The sequence below is a fragment of the Ammospiza caudacuta genome, chromosome Z (assembly GCF_027887145.1).
Source record: "Ammospiza caudacuta isolate bAmmCau1 chromosome Z, bAmmCau1.pri, whole genome shotgun sequence".
Classification (NCBI taxonomy): domain Eukaryota; kingdom Metazoa; phylum Chordata; class Aves; order Passeriformes; family Passerellidae; genus Ammospiza; species Ammospiza caudacuta.
Window position 1 is genome coordinate 21,296,502 of NC_080632.1, and position 18,607 is coordinate 21,315,108.

At 38.7% G+C, this 18,607-nt stretch overlaps 1 protein-coding gene across 1 annotated transcript in view; it reads right to left on the reverse strand.

The window, feature by feature from the left end:
* The window catches only part of DGKQ (diacylglycerol kinase theta), an 89,092-nt gene that overhangs the window by 36,265 nt on the left and 34,220 nt on the right, over positions 1–18,607 (reverse strand). Inside the window, exons 3-7 of the mRNA XM_058824380.1 lie at positions 14,846–14,931; positions 14,006–14,131; positions 12,399–12,552; positions 7,854–7,922; positions 256–356 (exon numbers count right to left, since the gene is read on the reverse strand). Of these exons, the coding sequence (XP_058680363.1) occupies positions 256–356; positions 7,854–7,922; positions 12,399–12,552; positions 14,006–14,131; positions 14,846–14,931 (536 nt within the window). The remainder of the gene's footprint in view (positions 1–255; positions 357–7,853; positions 7,923–12,398; positions 12,553–14,005; positions 14,132–14,845; positions 14,932–18,607) is intronic.

The following is an 18,607-nucleotide window of genomic DNA, read 5'->3' on the forward strand; positions in this document are numbered from 1 at the left end:
CCAGGAAGCAGAATGACTGTTTAACATGTGATACTGTGGTTGCCATTGTGCTACAGATATGTAAGCCACCGTTTCCTCAGATGCTTTAAAATAGGAGCACTACCTGAAGAAGTCAAATTACGTTGCAGTGTTGTAGCCCATTCACAGATTTTTGTTGTTATTGTTCAGTTACATTTCTAAAACTTAGCTTTTTACTACTGTAATATGAAATTACATGTATCACACTGGAAAACTGACCCTCACTGGGTATCTTACCACAACTTCTTCATTTTTTGCAATCCTTGGAACTGAAATTAGTCGAAATTGGTTGCGTTTCACTGCATCATTCCCATCAAATATCTTTAGTGTTTGTTTACCTGAATGAAAACAATCATATTTCATTAACACACACCTTGAATAAAAAAAAAAAAAAAACAAAACAAAAACCCGTGCTTTTAACCCACTGAAATGCTTCTTCGTGGGAACATTCTTTGTCACAGGACAAGCTTTGAGGCTGAATATTTTAAATTTTGTTTTGTTACGGTTCATTTAAAACAGGGGAACATTCAGAGAAGAAAGAGGGATGAGTAATCAGAATTTTATCCTGGCTTTTGATATAACTGTTACAACCAGACTGTGTAGGTTATCACTTCTTCATCCTCAGCATTCAAGAATGCATTTATTATTGACAAGTTGAACAACTTGAAGACCAAGACAAAATGCCACTGCCTTCAGAACACCTACTAGAGCAGTGCCAAGTGAGCAAGTGCTTCCAAGGAAAGTCCTTAAAATAGCTGGTTAAGTGTACAGGCAGTGGGAGGAAAAATACAGGGACAACAGAAAAGAAGAAAGAAGGTACAGCAAATGAAGACCTTCAGCCTTTTGCTGTGTTTCACTTCACTAAAACCTTATTAAGTCATGCTCACTTCACTAAAGCCTTATGAAATTCATGATCAAACTGTTGAGCACAGATTGTTGCACAAACATCTGTGAAAGGGTGAAGAGTGAAGGATTTCAGGTTCACCTTTCACAAAGATGGGTTGTGACGCAGGTACAGCCTGCTGTATGACAAAGTCTCTCTCTTAAGCAACGTTTTTAAGAGTAATAGCAAAGTGCAACAATATTCTCATAGAACAGGCAGGTTTTGAGAGGTTTTAGGAACAAGTTAATATTACCAGTGCATTAAATGTCTCCTTACTGCCTCTGGAAAGGAAACCAAGTTAATCAATCCAAACAAAAAAGGAGATCCCATTGAGACAGACCTTGTGTCCTCTCCTGATCACATCTTTATGAAAACCCAGATGAGCTGCTGACTTTTGCAGGTTCTTGCAGGTACTCCCCAGAGCTGATGCTTTACAGCAGACATAACTATTTATCACTGACAGAATATGCCCTTTTCATTGCAGTATTGGACTGAGTGATTAACAGAAGTCACCCATTGTACAGCACAGTGTTACAGTCTGATCTCACAATAAATCTGTACACCTGCATTCATCATCAAGTAGTACAGACACCAGAAGCTATCACTTGCAATCCTTCGAGTGTTAGAAGTATTTTAGGTGAAAGCCACATATACCAGCAGTAATGCTCACACAACTGGTTAATCATGCAGCCTGTTAATGCACATTGTGAAGGAGATGCATTACATACTGGAGCCTACTTCCACGCTTCCCTTACAGCTTGGAAGCACTTTGTAGTACTGAATAAAATACAAAGAGCCTTTTGCTCTCAAATAATATTGGCTTTTAGGTTCAATGAAGCACACTAGACAATTGCTATTTACCATAGAAGGATTAAAAAGGAGAACTGAAACTGGAGGAAGAAAACCACCAAACCACCTCTAACTGATGACTGATTAAAAAGCAAGCAAGAATCCAGGCAGAAATGTGCATCACTGGATATCTCAATGCTGTAGTGCCAGATTATGAAGAAAGGCTGCAGTGTGTAACTACTTAGCAAGGACACTTCAGTGCTAGCTTTCTTGAACCACCTGAAACTAATCCACCTACTTCTGCTTCAGTGTATGCTCTCAAACTTCAATCAAAAGCAGACACCACAGAACTAAAAGATTATCTAAAGGATTAACTAAAGGATTATCACTTATCTGTGAAAGCAGTCTTCTAAAAATGAGAGTCTACCCCTCAAAAAAAATCATGATACCTTAATTCTTATGATCTTTATTTCTCCTTATTCTGAAATCTGACAGCTATGCTTGGACTTCTTTTTCAGTGTAGACTTGTCCACTTCTTAAGAATATTTCTTCATCATCAGTTCCACTGGAGGTGGCAGAATGTGTGTGCAAGGATGTTCTCATTACATAGCACGAAAACCTCACTGCACAGTCCCCAGTACAGCCTCCCATCCTACTGCCAAGTCATCCTAGTCTCTCCTGGGACAAAATTGGCTATGTTGACAGGTCTAATGGCAGGCGTCCCTACCCATGTCAGGGGGATTGAGGCCAGATGATCCCTGAGGTCCCTTTTAACTCAAACGATTCCAAGATTCTATTATGATATTCAAAACCTTAGTGAATGCGACCAGCTGCTCTGAGTGACCCTGCTTTAGCAGGAGGCTGTCTTAGATAACCTCCATACCGCCTCCAACCTCAGCCACGCTGTCACTCTTTGGAGAGAAGCCTGTATAACAGATAATGTACAAAGAAAAAACAGAAATGGAATAAATAAAATCACAGAATTATAAAATAGTTCAGGTTGTAAGTGGCCTTCAAGGATCATGGAGTACAAGAATCCTGACAGGGACATCTTTCAGTAGATCAGGTTGCTCAGAGCAACACCCAACCTGGTATGATACATTGTAACTCTTCAATTCTTTTTGTTGATATGAAAAGTAGTATCACTGTGGATTTTCAGTTTTCCAATTATCCCAGTGGTTGTATCTGTTGGCAATTTCTTTTTAGCCACAATATAAGGAAGATATAAATATCATCAACTCTTACTTCAGAAGTACCCTTGAAACCCAACAACCATTGCATTTGAGGCCATAACACACATTAGGAAGTGACCTACTCCTTTAAATTCTGCTGGATCTATGCCAGAATGAGTGGAATTCTTTAGACACAGATTTCTGTCAGAGCGATCTCCATGGTAACTACAGCATAGACAAATGTTAACCAGAAGACACACTGTCCTGGGTGACCTTCTTTAGAGCTAACAAAACTTGAGAAAACAAGTGAACACAGGTTTCTGACAGCACAGCTGATGTTCTGAGTATGAACTTTCCTAACACTATCAAAGTCTCTGCTGTTTTCTCTAGCAATCCAGAAAGTAGACAACCATCTGAGAATAAAAACATTCATCCAAGTTCTAGTACTTGTTTTCATTTGCTGTGCCTTTGTAGTCTGCTCTTGTGAGATACTAGTTGGCCTGAGAGAATCCCTAGCAATTGTAAATGGAGAATATTTTATGAGCTCTCCATGTCTTAAAAACAGTCAAACAACAGTTGGATTGACTCTCAAAATAAACTGGTTTACAAGAATAAGTTTAGATCTACGGACCAGTAGTAATGTTCTAAGCTCTAAGCCTATTTCTTAGATAAATAAGCATAATGCTGCTAATCTGGTATCCATCACACAAAAAACCTCCTCAGCTTCATCACTGAAAAATCACATTTAATTTTGTCACTGTCCTCATCACAGGGGACACTTCTACTGCAACCCAGCGAAAAATGGTTTGCTTGCCCATGAGCTTCTGGAAGCACATTAACAGAAGAAAAAACAGCTACATACTGCAATTAGTCATCCAGAAATACGTTTCTCCATTGAGTCAAGAGCACATCCAACACATGTAAATTAAGGGGTGTTTTATGCCAGTCTGATTTGTCTAACTAGCCTTGGCAAGAAGCTCAACTACAACCACTTCTGAAATTAGGTAAAGCTCTTCCATCCACCTGTTCCAATTTTTAAATATTAGAAAATGATCCAGCTACCAAAGTGAAGTCTACCCCTGCTTAGTATATATATATATATATATATATATAAAATATATATATACATAAAAAACACCTTGCTAATATGAAACAGATGCACTTATCAAATTATCAAATTGTGGTACTTAAAGGAGCTACTGCCTGTTTTGTAGTACCGGCACCTCACTGCTAAATGTCTATTATCTTTTCCTGCTGGATCAGAGTACACAGTATCAGGACTTTCTCCTGAAAAACACATCTTTTTTTTATTACCATGGGATCCTGAGCTGAAAATAACCTGTTATTAACGCTTAGCCTTTCCAAGGGGAAAGTAACTACAAAAAGTAAGCTCCAGGTATAATTTACCAAAGTGTGGAACTTGATTTCAGAGGCTAAGATACCAAGTTTTCCTGGGAAAAGGATCAAACAGCATTGGATAAATCCAAAGTTCGTGTTCCTTTGACTTCCAAATCCCCACAGACTTGCTTCTGAAAAGACGTGTGGCTTGTGACAGACAGGAAAATTATGCAGTCCTGAATTATTTTGTCACTTAAGAAAGCTTAAGGCCTATACTGAGTGTATTTGTGAAAATTACTCTGAAAAGACCAAATTCTAGCAACATAGCTTACCAAGAACCACTCTTTCCGAAACAATCTGTGTTATTAACATGCTTTATGCTCTTCTACTTCATAGAGTGGGGACTATCCAAGTTTGGTTTATCTCAGTATTAGGATTCATAACCCTACATGATGGCATTTATGTACTTAAGAATTATGTATTTTTTCTTTTACTGTCCCTGAAGAGAGCCTTTCAGAATCCCAGATTCCTTCCTCCCACCATTCCTTTTCTTTCCTTCCTTCTTTCCCTAGCTCTTCCTCTTCCAAGAGAGCCATTTGCAGGTGTGTGCCTTCTCTGAACTTGTTTTCTTGAGCAGCTGAAACTCCCCTAGCTTCAAGACAACTTGGAAGCACAAATCTGTGTTAACACCTGTCCTCCCATTCTGGTAGCCACCTCTTAATTCTTCTTCTCTTAGTTTTTAGAGCCTTTCCAAGCATCTGCTGAGGAACACGTCACATGTTTAGTTATCTGCAAGCAGTTACAGAAGAACACAGTGTCCCTTTTTATGAAAGCTTTAAGTTTTCTTAAATATCTTTAGGAGAAACATCCCTCCCCACATGCTGTCCTTGCTGCTTCTGGAAAACAGTTTGTTTCTGCTTGCAGAATTACAGTGGAGATCTCCTCTGCACTGTCAGCTGGTTTGGGACAAGACATAAGCAAACTCTAAGCCAACAACGTGGTTCTATCTAACACAAAACCATTTCATTTCTTACTCAGCAGACGAACAGTAACCTGAGCAAGGCAAAACAGAGGCTGTGGAAGGACATGCTATGAAACATCTGTTTGCTGACAGCACTGCAGCTCCCATTTCTCTGGTAGGCAGGTTCCTCTAACACCTCCTCCAGAACGGGTTTTCACTGATGGCTGAATTTTGTCCTGCAGAAGAGGGACGCATGCTGAGTCAGACAGTTCACTTGCAGCCAGTGAGTGCTGAGAGACTCCCACAGCGCAGAGAGAGTCCTCTGCCAAACCCACTTGTGTGTCTGTTAAATCTATCAACTCAGAAACTGTGTGATTGTTTTTATGTTAATTTTATGCTTTTGGTTTCAGTATCTTGGTAGGCTAAATATAGTGGTTGATTTAACACATTTAAACCACCAATATTAAGACTTAGATCTTCTAATTTTATATTTCACTCAACCAGTCCATTACAATGGCAAAGTAACAAAAATGAATGTAGACTACTAATTCAAATCTTCTTACAATACTAAACTACAGACTTGGTATCCTTTTCTGCTGGCTTCTCTCCTGTGGAAAAAGTGTGTCTTTCCACATCAATATTATTCTATTTGTTCTGACTTGTTTTCATTGTTTTTAGAAATATGTACCCCTAAAACATAAAGAGCCGGAATTAAGAAAAGCTAAATATTCTGGAATGTAATTGAGTTCAGACACTCTTGAGGGAAAGCATGGCAATATCCCAAAGCCATGGCAGATGTAGTGAGTCAAGACACAGAAGCAGTGAGCAGCCCCTTCTTGACCCACGTTGTACAAAGGGTGTTATCCCGAGACAGGTGAGTGGTACAGCCCTGTACAACTGTGTCATTGTCATGTTAACTTCAGCAGCTTATGACTTCCCACAGACAGAGAGGCACAACAACACAACAGCTGGCAGGTGACCCTCAGTAACTTTACCAGGTAGGTTACCAGAAAAGCCATGTCCTGAGCTGACCCGAGGCCATCAATCCCATCACCTGGGGGTGGCATACACCAGAGGAGTCCACAGGGGAAGTTCTGTAGGACACCTCACTGAGCAAGGAGGTCACTCAGCTTGCAAGGATATATGAGATACATGTGATACATTTCTGGGATGGTACAAGGGTTGTTAGGGGAACTTGAGGAGAGGAATCAAAGCGAGAGATCAAAGCCATTTGGGGAAGAAGTAGTGTGGGAAAATAGAAGGATAAGGAGACAAAGGAAGTTGGTCACGTTTAAAGAAGTTGCTGGTTGGTACTGCATGGCCATGCCCTGGTTTGCATCACCACAGTCTGTCCTGTCTTACCAGCAAATGCTATTTCTGACTCTTTTTGTGAGTGTGGTTTTAGCTGAGCTTTCTAAATGACAGTGAAGTTACTGCACTCTGCACTCCAAAGTTTTGTGAAAATGCATTACAAAAAAGCAGTATTTTATAACACTGTTCTCTTTAAAACACAACTAATGATACTTTACATGACCATTGAAAATATACCATCTACTGCTGCTTTCTCCAGTCCAGAGACGGCCTGAACAATTGACATATTGAAGTTTGTATCCTGCCCTGAATTTTCATATCTTTTTTCTTCTTTTGGGAAGGCTAAACTAAAGCTGAACTGGTGTCTACTAATGCTTCCAATGAATCCAGCTGAAATATCTGGATACATAATTTGCTCTTTTTGACAGTCATAAGGGAAATACGCTTAATTGTTGAAATGTAGAAGCCCTCACATTCAACCACTTAAGTCACTTAAAACACTGGAAAAATCAAAGTTGTTTAGACAAACTGCAGTTAGAGCATTTTCCCATAATAAGGAAGTATGGCGACGGATCACAACATAAAGTCACTCAGGAACTAAGAAAGTGAAAAAAGAGAATGCTTGAGATCTCTTCTATAACTGATTCAACTACTTATTGAGCTGATTTTTAAAAATTCCAAATACCACTTGCACAATCAGCCTCTTAATTTAACAAGAACTTCAGGATTAAAAAAAATATTAGTGTTTATTGATTTGAAATGTCCTTTTTTACAACAATCCACGCAGTTCCATTAGGTAGCATGTACCATGTTATTCTACTTACTAATATGGATATAGGGGTGGGAAGCTCTTAAATTGCAGTTTTATCTCATCTTCTAAAAAGCAAGAACTTGGTTGTTATCAACCCAGAAAACTCCACATGCTTAAAAATTTAACTGCACAAAAACCAGCCAGTCAGTCCTGTTTACTGCAACATGCCCAAGCCAAAAAAAATTCACCTGATGTCCTCAGCAACATTTGGATCCAGAGAACACAGAAGCAAAAGGCTCTGAAAAGACATTGCTGTCTGACCTCCAAATTTGTAGTTTATCTATGAATTATTAACACTATGTTTTCTTTCTACAATTACCAAGTAGAGAGAAATGATCTCTTTGTCAAGGTAATGAACAGATTGCCACTTATGTCAACCTACCAATGGAAATACCAAGGAGACATTTGTATGGCCCTGGATAAGTATGTTGGACCAAAACTTTGGACCTGAAATTAAAACCTAACATTAGAAAAATAACCATTTAATATTTTGTCATAAGGCAATACAAGTTAAGATTATATGAATAAAGAAATGGGTGACTATTCATCCCTTACTAAAATTTTGCTTACTTGAATCAGTTGAAATTTGAATGTCTTTTGTGGATCCTTGTGTTGACCCATCAACATCATCATCTTCATCTGTAAAAGAGAGACATTTTAAGGATGGATTTTTGTTGATTTGCATACGAGGAAGAAGGTGTTGGCCATTTCAGAACAGCTTCCATCAAACAAGCTAACACAAAAAGAACCAGTCAGAAAAGTGCACTTTCTCTTTCTACCTATTTTATGATAATAATTCATAGCATTAAAACTGCATACAAAAACAAAATTGCATTGTCATGTAGCTACAGTGAAGGCACACATGAGATCTTTATAGTATTGGTTTTAATATTGCAACTACTGCAATTCATTCTTTTCTGAAGTCATGATGTTTGACTGTCACCAAAGTATGGATGTTTCCATTAAGTTTTAAATTACCAAACCAATCCAGCCTTCCAGTCAGAAATATTGGTGTTATAGAAGTAATTTCCACAATGGAAAAACAAAGTTACTGACACCCAAAGAGAAAGAAACTGCTGCTCTCTGGAAGAGGACTTTGACAGTAGAGTCATCACTCTCACTAAAGCTAGGAGCTAACATGTCAGAAAATAAAAGCATACATAAGATATTCCAAAAAGATTGAAATAAATGCTGTGAACATTCTGCACTTGCTTCTGTGCAGAACATCCTCACTGTGGTCTTATTCCTGACACTCAGGGCCATATAAGAGCAGTGCAAATCCAAACATGATCAATTTTCCTTTTCTGAGGGTAGCAGTGGAGTGCAATGCAAGTGCTCATCAAATAACAGTATTCACACTCACACCCACTGAAAATCCCGGTCAGTCCTGACTGGGATGCAGGCAAAACTTCCAAAAGATATAAGCCAGGCAACACCTTTATAAAAACTATGCCTTGCAGCTGAGGCAGAAAGCAAGAAAGAAAGCATAAAATAAAAGAAGTAAAGGCAGATCTTCAGAGCAAAAGAGGTACTGCAGAAGTCAAAATCCTAAAGCAGGAGAACTTCCAAGAAGCAGAATCATAGCATGTCAAGAAGGTCCTAGGCAACAATCTTAAACTTGACACCAGGTAACTCACTGAATATTTGGGTAATGCTTCAAGTGTCTACAAGAAGACCAACAACAATGCTTTTGAGTTGCGGCTTTTAAAATATAAAAAGTGTGTTGAGATATTTTCCCTGTTATAGCTGACAGACAAACAGATCAAGTTTCAAACTGGAGAGAAATTTAGACAGTATGGTCTTGAAACACCTTAAAATAAGAGAAAGCTGAATACCTTCTTGAATTTTATTCCAGATAATAAGTTTTTTTTTTTTTTTAAAGAAGGAGTAAATATAACAATAGGAAATTACTGCTCCTGATGGCTCTCAACCCTTTTCTTTCCCAGTTTAGACGAGAAGAAGCTGACTTCTTCTATTACACTTTCTTCTTCAGTCTGAATAGTAGGGAAATCTACACCAACAGCATCTTGAAACTATTCCAGTGAAGTTCAATGACTTTGAAATTTGTTATGATAGGAATCATTTGGAGGAAGAGGCTCCACACTGCTCTATCATTGCATCTCTTGGTAGCTCAAGAGTTCAAAAGAAGTCTCTTCCAACACAGAGATGTTTGCTGAATGCTGGTGATGAAGCTTAGCATTTATGCTGTGGCAAAAGCCGCTTCAGACAAATGGTCCCCAGTAGGTCAGCGATGATGGCTGCACTCATTCACTGCACAGGACAAATCATCTGGCACTTGCCAACCACCAGCTTGGGACGAGCTGTGCCTATGCCTGCAGCAGGCAACGCATCCAGGCCACTGCCAACTCTCTGTACCTCAGACTGGTGTTTCCACATTCTTATGAGTGATGTCTTTTGTCAGCTGTGGCAACTGAGGAGCACCCTCTGCGCATGCCATGTCAGGAGAATTTCTTAATAAGCCTGCCATCACACAGAAGTGCTAATTATCTTTCGACAAAGGAATTCCTTGCTTCCCTGAAACAGCCTTAACATGCACACAATCTTTAGCAAGATCTGCCACCCAGAATCTATGCTTTTCTCCTGAAAAAGCAGCAGCAACTCCTGAGGCAGCTGTCCCGAGTTGCTTCATTGTCAGAGGAGCATCAAATACATCCCAAGAGAGTATCAGGGAGCTGCTGGATTCATGACACATCTTGGTAACTTTCAGCACATACCAGGATCTAGTGGGGTTTCACAAGAAGACAAAGGTCTGTTCTGTGAACATGGGTAACAAGAAGGACTAAAAGGCTAGAGCACTGAGCTTCCTTGACCAAGGTTGATGTGAGAACTAGTTCAAGACAATTCTTGGCTCTGCCTTTGAGGAAGAATTTGGGCAAAGAAAAAGAAAATATAGCAATAATATCCAGTGCTATTGGCGGTGACCTGCAGACACCTGATTTTCAGCAGATGACTGAGAATGGCAAACATCCAGCAACAGGTCTGGAAGCAAGCCTCAACAGGATGTGGATGGTATAAAGGAAGTCACGTGGAGACACCAGACATATTCAGCACGTAGGTGCTAAACCAAGATGCAAAAAAGCATTGTCAACTACAGAAACCCAGAACAAAACACTTTATGCACAGCAGAGTGCAAGGGAGGCTCTGCACCACAAATATTACTCACCACACCTTGTGCTAAGCCACAGCTGTGGCTCACTGACCATGAAAGAAAGGAAGTTGTCAATTGCTGAGGTAGCTGTCAAGGTCACAGGTATGCAACAGAACAGCAGCAGGAGGAAAGGGGAGCAGCCCCATGGCTCGGGCTCTCCTCCCCTGGGTGGAGCCTCCATCCTGAGAGGCTGCTGTCCACTGCATGATGGGGAGCTAAGCCCAAGGGGCAGAAATTCTCATAAGCCACAGGAAAGAGAGCCTGTGTTAGAAATGAGATTTTTCAAGGTGTTGCTATACCATACCTCTGTGACACACAGGCTAAGGACTATAAAAATGCATTCTGGCTTTCCAAACAAGGTGGGTTTTATTCAATTTCATTTTTTTCCTCTTCATGTCACAACAAAGCACTGGAAATGGTCCCAATTAAGTTAGTGAATATTCCTCCATCCCTATGTATCTGCTTCTGACCACAAGCTAATGGCTGCATTCCCTCAATTCAAAGGATCAGACAAACTTTTTCATTAAAGCAACGCAAAAATGGCATTCTTACTTTAAAAAACCTCTACTATGTGTAATATGAAATAACACTCTTAGCATGTAGCATAGTCCTGAAATAGAAAATCTTTTCTTCCATCTCTTAAAATATTGAAAGGAAGAGACTAGAAGGTGTAGCTAAAATTGTGTAGCTTGGATTCTTTCACTTAAGGTGTTCCATGGTCAATTTTATTAAGACGTGATTTAAAAATAAAAAAAAAATATGAAAGTCAGACATCTTAAAAGAACACACCACCGCTGAAGAGGGAAACTTAGCATCAGAAAACTAAAACCGAAGATTCTATTTTAAAGGTTTGTGATTAACTTTTCTTAGTTATAATAATCAACTTTATCATCCCTTAAACCTTTGGGACACTTGTGAAATACCTAACAACGGAACGGAATCAAAGTTCACAGTGAATCCTGCAGCACAATTAAGCTCATCTAGACTAGATTGTGTTTTGGTTACTTCTTATGTTGGAAACATCAGGAACTCCGTGATTTTCAAGTGGGTGCTATACCACATCTTTTACCACTAGCAAGCAAATTTATTAAAAAGAAAAAAACACTCACTGAAGAAAACCCAATCCACAAGAGCAGCCTAACTGCTCCTGTCTGCCTCTGACAGGTCACTGGAGCGGCCTGGGCCGCGCAGAGCTCGGGTCACGCGGCTCACGCGTAGCAGCGCTTCTGCTACGGCCTCTGCACACAGCACACAGGGACTGCTCATCATCAGCCCTCCTCACCAAAACCACACCTGAGCCACGAGCACTAAGCTCAAGAGCAATCTGACATGTTGAAAAAAGAGCGGCGGCAAATATCTAACTTTGATGAGCTGTATTTTGCCTACCTTTTATTTCCTTTCCTATTCCATTCAAGCACCAAAACAAAGGTTTTACAGGTAGGTAATAATCAAAATACAACTGAAAAAATACTTCCACGTACCTCAGGCTTAAAAAAAATTCTTGCTCCTAAAGAGCTGTTAGACAAACATTCACTCTAGATGGCAGCAGAACATTACCCTGCTTAGACATATGGCATTGTTTCAGCACAGAAACCTTAAAAAGGACAGATGCTTAATCCAAAAGACAAATAAAAGTATCTGTACACATGATATAAGAAATAAGTATTTTCAGCAATGATAACATTAACATCACAATTTTTTTGATTCTAAGTTTTCGCTTTCTTTGTTTCAAGGATAGTGCACAAATTGCCCTGCACCAGTAAACGGAAGTTTCTGCATTTTGCACAGCATCCATTAAAAAAATCTCTAACCTCTCCCAGAAATAGCAAGAAGTTACTGTATTGCCACAAAAGACAATAAAAAGTAGAAATAATATATTTAATTGACTGATGACTCTAGGTTAAACAAACTCATCAATTAGTTGCATTCAACTTTGAAATTTTTACCTGATTCTGTTTGCAAATTTTCTGATATCCGAAAACAATGCAATTTGCTGAAGTTGCGAGAAAACAACTGAACACAACTTGGAGGAAGAATCATATTCCTTAATCTTCCAAAGGTACATTCTGGTGGCACAATTACACAGCAAGCAGCATGAGCCTATAAACAACAGCATTAGTAAAGAACTTGTGATACACACTGGAAGTAAATTTATTCATAACAAACTATGACTGAAATTGTATAATTCAGGTTAGGGATAATATAGACCTTTTGTAAATCATCTTCATTAAATGAATGGCCCATCTGCCACTCTAGATTTTTATTTGTTTAATTTAGATTTTGTGTTACCAGTAATAGGGAGTCTTAATATGTCAAGAAACTTTCAAGAATCATGAACCTGTTCTGTTAAAAGCAAAAGGTTTTTATACAGCTACACGAAGAATTTTAAAGTTTTGGTCTCAAACTCTGATACACCACTCCATGTGGATATTTACTGAGGGAAATGGAAAAGGTGCTCAGGTTATATTGAGCAGCTTGAAAAGAGCAGTATCCTCTTATATAGCTGTACCCACTTGCAGACTCTGAGGTTAGACTGTCTTCAGTTTTATTCCAAAAGGTGACTGGATAGTTTCTGCCTTTACACTGTTGCAAATCTTCTGCCTTTATTGAATACACATACCTTTGTATGGCCACACAGCATGTCACATTTCCTAGAGAAACTGTAGAACATTTGAGAACTGTATTTGGCTGTTCTCAAATACAGTCCCTTCCACCTCAGAAATTATGTCTCAGATTAAAATACAAACCCCACAATATTAAAAAAAAATAAAATAATTGACATCATACCTGAAATACTGAATAACCTCTAGAGTTTTATTTTAAATCATTACTAGATGGAGTACCTCATCTAGCCTTAAGTAGCAAATTAATGATTTCTTACACATACTTTCAGTTCCCACCTCATCTACTGCTACTTTCACTTCCACCATATTTTAATAAGAGGTGGCATTAAGTGGATGGACTAATTGTTATCTGCACTACACACTGTTTATCAGTGTGTGAAACGCTGTGGTTTCCAGAATTATTATTGACGGGTGCCATCAGCTTGCACGGGAAATGAACATGTGTCATGTGAATGGAAAAACACAGAAACTGGTACTGACAGCTTAAAAAAAACCCAACCACACAGGCTAAGACCTATTCTATGCTGAAATAACAGCAAACATATGAGAATGGTAAGTCTTTATCCTTGCAGAATTCATGATTTGAAATAAATTCTGATTTAACAGAGAAAGTGCCTGCAGGCTTCTAGCCACAGATCTATAATGATTAGGTCCTGATAAATTCCACTGGATTTACACAAAGCTTCACTGTGACTTTGAGAGTTGTTAATTAGAATACTATGAGGAGGATTTAAAAAATCAGATTTCCCATCTAACACATAAAAAAAAATCAAATAAATAACTGTATAGATTACGTGTATTTACAAAGTGTATAAAAAACATATTTATACAGTGTGCAAATAAATTGTATTTATATCAAGTGTTCAAAAAAGCATGTGCCCATATATATATATGCGGTTACCACAAATACATGCAGCAGCACAACATACCAGGATGCCACACCATTCACATCTCATGCCAGAGAGCACCTCAGAAGACCCACAGGTTTTTTTGCAAAATTCACAACGAGCACTTGAAGAAAGGTTTCCCTCCCTCCAGTGGTGGTGGTAAGTATCCTGAGGGAACACATCACAACATAGCATTACATGAATCAGATACACATTCATTTTCAATACAACTTTGAAATCAGTAATTCAAATAGCTCTGAGGAAATAGCAACAGATACTAGGGCATTAAGTTTTTCTCAAGATAAATACGAATCCTTAACAATATAACATTTCACTAAAAAAAGAAGTTTCATCAAACTATCAAAAAAATTATCACTGTGTTTTTCCTTCACAGTGCCCAAAAAAAAATCTTTTAAAAAACATCCTACAGTGTCAGTATTCTGTATCTACTGTGCTGTGAGAAAACAAGAAAATAGGCAGTTGTGCCTCAGTCAGACTGCAGGAAGCATGAGGATAAGAGAACAGTTTGCCAGGGATGCAATGCAGCCAACAGCTCAACATACAGGAAAAAAAGAAAAGAGTTCCACACCAGCTTTTGCAAAGAAACTTTTATATAAGATATGTGATTTTTTTTTTAATTTGGAGGTTGTACACATCCCACAGATTTTTCAGCAAGAGTTCAAAAGCATTGTGAATATATCAGCATTTAAGTTCACCTCACTCTTTGAAGTATATTCTGAAGTCACACAGGTCCTTTGCCTGTCAATAAGCAACTAAAATGCTTTGATAACTGGCAGCATGTGAGACTAAAGACCAAGACTGCTCCTTCTCTAGTCCACAAAACACACGACCACCTTCCCCTGCAGAGGCATCGGCACTTACATGGTCCAGGTGCCCATCCTGGTGGCACTGCCGGCAGTCACTGCAAGCAAACAGGATACAGTCTGTGTGCACATGCAGCTCACAAACTAAAAGCACAAAAACAAAAAAAACTTTTTTAGGCTGGAAACGCCCCGGTTTTTCTGCATCTCCTTCTGCCCTCCCTTCCATACTCCTCTACTACCCTTTTCACACCATACTTTTTCTCCTTCACGCTCTTTACATTCAGCAAAGGTAGACAATAAAGAAGTTCACCAGCATTGTTTAGTGTGTTCCTCCACTTCCTCTGTGTTAAAAAGATGTAACAAATATAAAGGAAAGGCTGAGCTAATTTTGCTCATAAGCAGCACTTGTCATATTTCCTCCAATTACAGCAAATTGAATGTGTACAGCCGCTTGGCTTTGTCTCACAGTTCCAGAGGAACTGCTGCCTACTCCAACATACCTGTGCCTGAAGGCTACTATGAGTCAATCACCATATATAAGGTAAATCACTATTTCATTGTCCAAAAAAATGAAATAATTTTTTCAGAGCATCCTCCTAAGTAAGGTTAACATTGCCTTCCAAAATATGGTACGTACTTGTAGGTGGAAGAAGTTTGAGTGAACTCTGCAAATGTTTAGGCAAGTTTTGGTTTTAAAATGCCTCCATTATTTAAAAGCTGACTTGAAATACCAGATGTGAAAGAAAAGAATCTGCAGTTAAGCTACAAAGTTATGAGTTACAAAATAAATTCCCAAAACAATAACTAATAGATCTCCATACCTAGCTTCATCATTTCAAGAGTTAGGAGGGTTCTCTGTGGGCCTCAGAGACAGAGATGGATAAAAAGATCCTCCTGTAGCTGCTTTGTAAATACTCAGGGAAGACATCTCACTTTTCATCAAGTAAATGAAAGCAAGAGACAAGCATCAGATTTTTCAAATACCTTTCAGTTCCAGTCAAACAAGTTATTTCTCCAAGCATATCACAAAAATATGAGAACTGTAACCTGAAGATTGGAAGTAGCAACTGCAGATATTAGCACATTATCTGAAAGTGTCTTGAAAACAATGCTATTAATTTACTTGAAAACAATGCTATTATTTAGAAAATAATACCCAATTTGTACTCTTTGGGCTCTTACAGAGCAGAATTAACACTGTGTTTTCTAACCCCAGAGAAGACATAATCTCCCATCACACCAAAGCAGACTCATGACTAAGTCAACCACAAACACACACAGCTCCCCATGCTCAGTGTCTTTCTTCACTGCACTCAAGAATTTCTCTCTGAGCTGTGGCACAGTCCCTCCTCCGCTCACATTTCTCCCTGTTCATAGATGTAACAGGAGTATTTTCCATTTTTTCCAGTTCAACTAACCAGGCAAACTAGATGCTTGGAGTCATACTCTTGCTAATGTTCAAAGTGCCCATAGGCAATGTTGCAGCTTCAACGAATTTACAAAAGCATTGGGGGTTTTATTGTTAATTCTGCCAATACAGGCATGCACTGCCCTTTGCTATACTTTGTAAGAACACAGAGGGGGTTTTACCTTTCGTTTAGTTCACATCTGCTGCTTCCAGCACCAACCCTAGCCCCAAACTGGTAAGAAATATGTTCACATAAATGGTGTGAATGGCCTAGGGAGTTAATCCCTTAAGCTGACTATCCTAGTGTAGGAAAGAGGATGTTTTTGAATGTAAAGATTAAATTAGAGGTCCTACAAAAAGAAATTTAATTTTTATCAGCCATTCCATAATCTGCATTATTCTTTAACACATAACAGAATGATAATCTTCTGTTCAAGCTAGCTATGAAAGTACTTTATGATTGCCGAAAAAACCCAACCTGATTAATTTCAGATACATAAACTTGAGAGAAGAGCCTTTAAAATGTTAACTGCATCCTTCTCCAGTCAATCTGCTGCTCCTGCTCAATGATTATTAAGGAACTTTACTAAAAAATTCAGCACAAAAAAAAAAGTTTGGATTACTCCAATTTCTATTTTTTAATTTCCATCCCTTCTTCCAGGAAATAAAGGAACAACATCATGAGACCGGATTCAAGTGGCACCAGTGAAATCTGGTAGCAAAAATAGCTATCCAAAGCAATCAGTAACTGTCACCAGAATTTGGAGTCCATCTATTGCCATTTTTACCAATGATACGTATGTATTTATTTCACTATGCATTAATAAACATGCATGCTCATTTCTGAGAACAGGTCCCCTACTGGGCACCCACAAGATTTATGTGGGTGAAACCTTTTACTTCCTTTCAAGAAAGTTTATTCAATTTTAATATACAAACAGTGCAAATCAAGTGACTAAAATCACTTGAAATCACTTGAAAAAAGTGATTATTTTACAAGTACATTTAATGATGTCAATCCTTTGTTTAGAGAAGGTAACTTCATCTTAGCCTTTGTTTTTATCTTAATTATGGTCAAGAGTCCAGGAAAAGTTCTTAATTTTAGTATCAGACATGAACATCATAAACAAGACTAGAGTTGCAGTATTAAGTTAAGTCATTAGAGATAAACAAAAAAAAAAAAAGGAAGAGAGTTCTATATCTCCATCTGAATTTAAAAGTTCGTTACCTTAAAACATTAGACTTCTAAAACAAATTCCACAAGCATTTTTGAAGAATTAAGGAAGAATCTTGTGCATTTTATAAACTTCAGCTGCCCTTTTAAAGATACATTTTAAAAAATTAGCAGAGAAAGAAATTGTAGACTTACTGGTATTCAGAAAAAGGGCACCGAACAAATCACACCACACAAAATAGTAAAACTGTAAAATCCATGTGAGGAAAACAATTCAGAACCTTAAACGAACCATTAAAAAAATTCTGTGCATGTGTAATATCTAACTACAACATGTGGCTTCATGTGCTTCATGTTTACAAACACTTAAATGGAAACATCTGAAAAAATATTCCCTGGCACTTGTAGGCTGGGTTTGGCTGGGGTAGAGTTAATTTTCTTCACAGTGGCTAGAATGGAGCTGTGTTTTGGGTTTATGCTGCACACAGGGTTCATAATATAGAGATGTTTTAGTTATTCTTGAGCAGGGCCTACACAGAGCCAAGGCCTTTCCTGCTTTCCGTACTGCTATGCTGGGGAGGAAGTTAGGGAAGGCTGAGAGGAGACACAGCCAGGACAGGTGACCCACACTGGGCAAAGGGACTTTCCAGACCATCTGACATCCTGCTCAGTATTTAAAGCTGGGCACAAGAAGGAGGAATGGGGAATATTTGGGGTGATGGCATTTGTCCTCCCAAGCCCCTGTGAGGTGTGAGGGGGCCTTGCTGTCCTCGAGATGCAAAACACCTGCCCACCCATGGGAAGCTGGGAATGACTTCTTCATTTTTCTCTGCTTGTATGTGTGGGGGTTTTACTTTCCATATTATACTGGCTTCCAATTGTCTCCCTGATCCTACTGGAGGGGCAGGCAGCGAGTGGTACGTATGGTGCTTAGCAGCTGTCTGGGGGAAACCACAACAAATGGATACAATGAGAATGCAGTAGAATTAACAGAGTAAGAAAGTGAAAGCAAATTTTAGAAAGTTTTAACTAAATTGGATCACTAAACTAAAGCTATTTTTAATAGTTAAGAGGGTATAACTAGTGAAAACTATTTTCTTCTCAAATTTCTATGTTTATCTAACAGCACACAGGTTCTGAGTCTTACTAAGATCACTAGAAAATTCCCTGTGCTATCTGTAGCTCACAGAACATCCTACCAAACTGTCCCGGTCACATGGGGACTATGCTAAGTGACA